General features: G+C 34.4%; 1 protein-coding gene across 2 annotated transcripts in view; it reads left to right on the top strand.

Annotated features, from left to right (window-relative positions):
- The window catches only part of med14 (mediator complex subunit 14), a 26,329-nt gene that overhangs the window by 10,336 nt on the left and 13,699 nt on the right, over positions 1-2,294 (top strand). For both annotated transcript variants that reach the window (XM_014027808.1, XM_014027807.1), the window contains exons 11-12: positions 984-1,109; positions 1,524-1,602. In XM_014027808.1, the coding sequence (XP_013883262.1) occupies positions 984-1,109; positions 1,524-1,602 (205 nt within the window). The remainder of the gene's footprint in view (positions 1-983; positions 1,110-1,523; positions 1,603-2,294) is intronic.

The raw sequence follows: 2,294 nt of genomic DNA, 5'->3' as shown, positions 1-2,294 counted from the left end.
GTTGTAATGTGACAAAATATGGAAAAGTTCAAGGGGTATGAATACTTTTGCAAACCACTGTATATTTAATATACTTCTAATCGCAATTTCAATCTTTCTATCTTTCTAATTACTTCTCTCTGTTTTTCTCTCTGTCTCTATTTTCTCGTCACTTAAAAAAAAAGTCACTGATGATGAAGAAATAAATAAACTAGATAAACTAAAGTAGGAAACTTCAGTTTCCTACTGAAGTGACACAAAAAAAAAAGGAAATGGAGTTTTTTGTCCCAACAAGGAGGAGTTCAGTTTTCTTATGGTTTAGTTGGAGGAAATTGTTAGAGAACCAGTTGTTGAGCTCACTGAGGCAGTCGGTAAGAGTTGAAGATGATAAGGTGGAGTTCGGTTTTGTCGAAATGTAGAGCTGAGTGTCGTCAGCATAAGAGTGGAAATGAACAACAAATTTACAGAAGATGTGGCCAAGCGGGAGCAGATAGATTATGAAAAGTAGAGTCCCGAGTACAGAACCTTGGGGAACACCGGTGGAGATGGGTGAMGACTGGGAAYAGAAGGACTTGAGCTGAATGAACTGAGTGCGGTCAGAAAGATATGATTTAAACCAGTCCAGTGGGGTGTCTGAGATGCCAGTAGAGGTTAGTCTGTCAATGAGGATAGGATGAGAGATGGTGTCAAAGGCAGAGCTCAGATCAAGGAGGATGAATATTGACAGAAATAATATAACACGTACTAAGAATGTATAACRCATACTAAGCTTTATGATCTGCAAAGCTTTTAAAAGTCCAGATCTAATTTATCAACTGCAGTCCTTGAAAATAAATGATCTTATTTTTGTACTTAAACTTTGGTGAAGTACATTTTTTAAAATACTTCTTAGCTTTTAGATTTTAGTTTTTACAAATCCCATATTCTGCTTCTGTCCTTTGATGTCAAGATCACTGCTTCTTAGCAGTTGAAGTTATATTTATGTGTTTTTGTTTTGTTCCCAGCTTTCATTGAAACTGCTCTGCCCACTCTCGTTATTCCAATACTTGAGCCTTGCGGTCGTTCAGAGTGTCTGCACATTTTTGTAGACCTTCACTCTGGCATGTTTCAACCCATGCTGTATGGATTAGGTAAAGTGGGAGCGTTAATTCACTTAAAACACTTTTATTTTTCTGTTAATTACYGTATTTATTCATGTATAATACGATCTCATGTATAATATAATCTAAAGCATAAAAAAATCTAATCATCAATAACGCATNTTACCGTATTTATTCATGTATAATACGATCATCATATTTTTAGCTTAAAAAGCATAAAAAAATCTAATCATCAATAACGCATGTACAAAACTACCACCCACCCCAACTTTATGGATGATTTATAGGGTTAAATTTCTAGTATTAAACATGAATAAATACAGTAAGTTGGTTCTTGAGTTATTAATTTGTTGATATTGTTTTAAAACCTAAACCATAAATCAGGTTTTTATTCTAACACGTTTTCAGCTGTAAACTTGAAATCTTGGTTTCTTCTCCCTGTAGATCAGTCCATGCTGGATGACATTGAAAAGACCATCAATGACGATATGAAGCGCATACTAACGTGGCTTCAGCAACTCAAGTAAGTGAAATAAATATGAAAAAAACATTTACAGCTGCCAGTGAAGCTAAAATCAGGAGTGTTTCAGTCGATACAGTAACTAATGGAAAGAAACTGGGCAATGAAATTAAATATTTATCRCTATTTCTGATTGATAGCTCACATTTATGTGTTTGCAGTCTTTAATAAATAAATTAAGGAAGGATTCGTTGAAGGACTGAATGTCCCCCAATGTTTTAAGCAAAGATTTTATGTGATTTGTTAGCACACATTATGTTTTTGGGATTTCTTTTTGCTACTACAATGTCTGAGTTATTGATATTTTTGTGTTTTCGTATGTTGATTAGCTGTGCAGCCATCCTGAATTAGATTGACTCCAAAAATAAATCAGTTTTAAACACGTTCATTGGTTGCTTTCTGAGAATTTGATTAAACTCTTGTCCAGATGTTCGTGAGATATTCTGCTGACTCACAAAATAATACAAATAGTTACTGTTTTGTATAGCTCTATAGACTGAATAATCTACTTTTTGTTTTCTTATTTTTGCACTGTCAGCCTGAACAATGGGCCTCATGCAAGAACATGTTCGTATTCTTATCCTAAATTTCTCTTACTTTTGTTCGTGCAAAGGGTTCGTACGAACATGTCACGTCAATTCAACAAACTCTTCTATCTTCAGGAAAAGTGTGTAAATGAGCTGCGTAAATTCCAC

The sequence above is a fragment of the Austrofundulus limnaeus genome, unplaced genomic scaffold, assembly GCF_001266775.1.
Source record: "Austrofundulus limnaeus strain Quisiro unplaced genomic scaffold, Austrofundulus_limnaeus-1.0 Scaffold686, whole genome shotgun sequence".
Lineage (NCBI taxonomy): Eukaryota > Metazoa > Chordata > Actinopteri > Cyprinodontiformes > Rivulidae > Austrofundulus > Austrofundulus limnaeus.
Note: the sequence above shows the minus strand (reverse complement) of the source record. Positions and strands in the feature narration are given on the sequence as shown.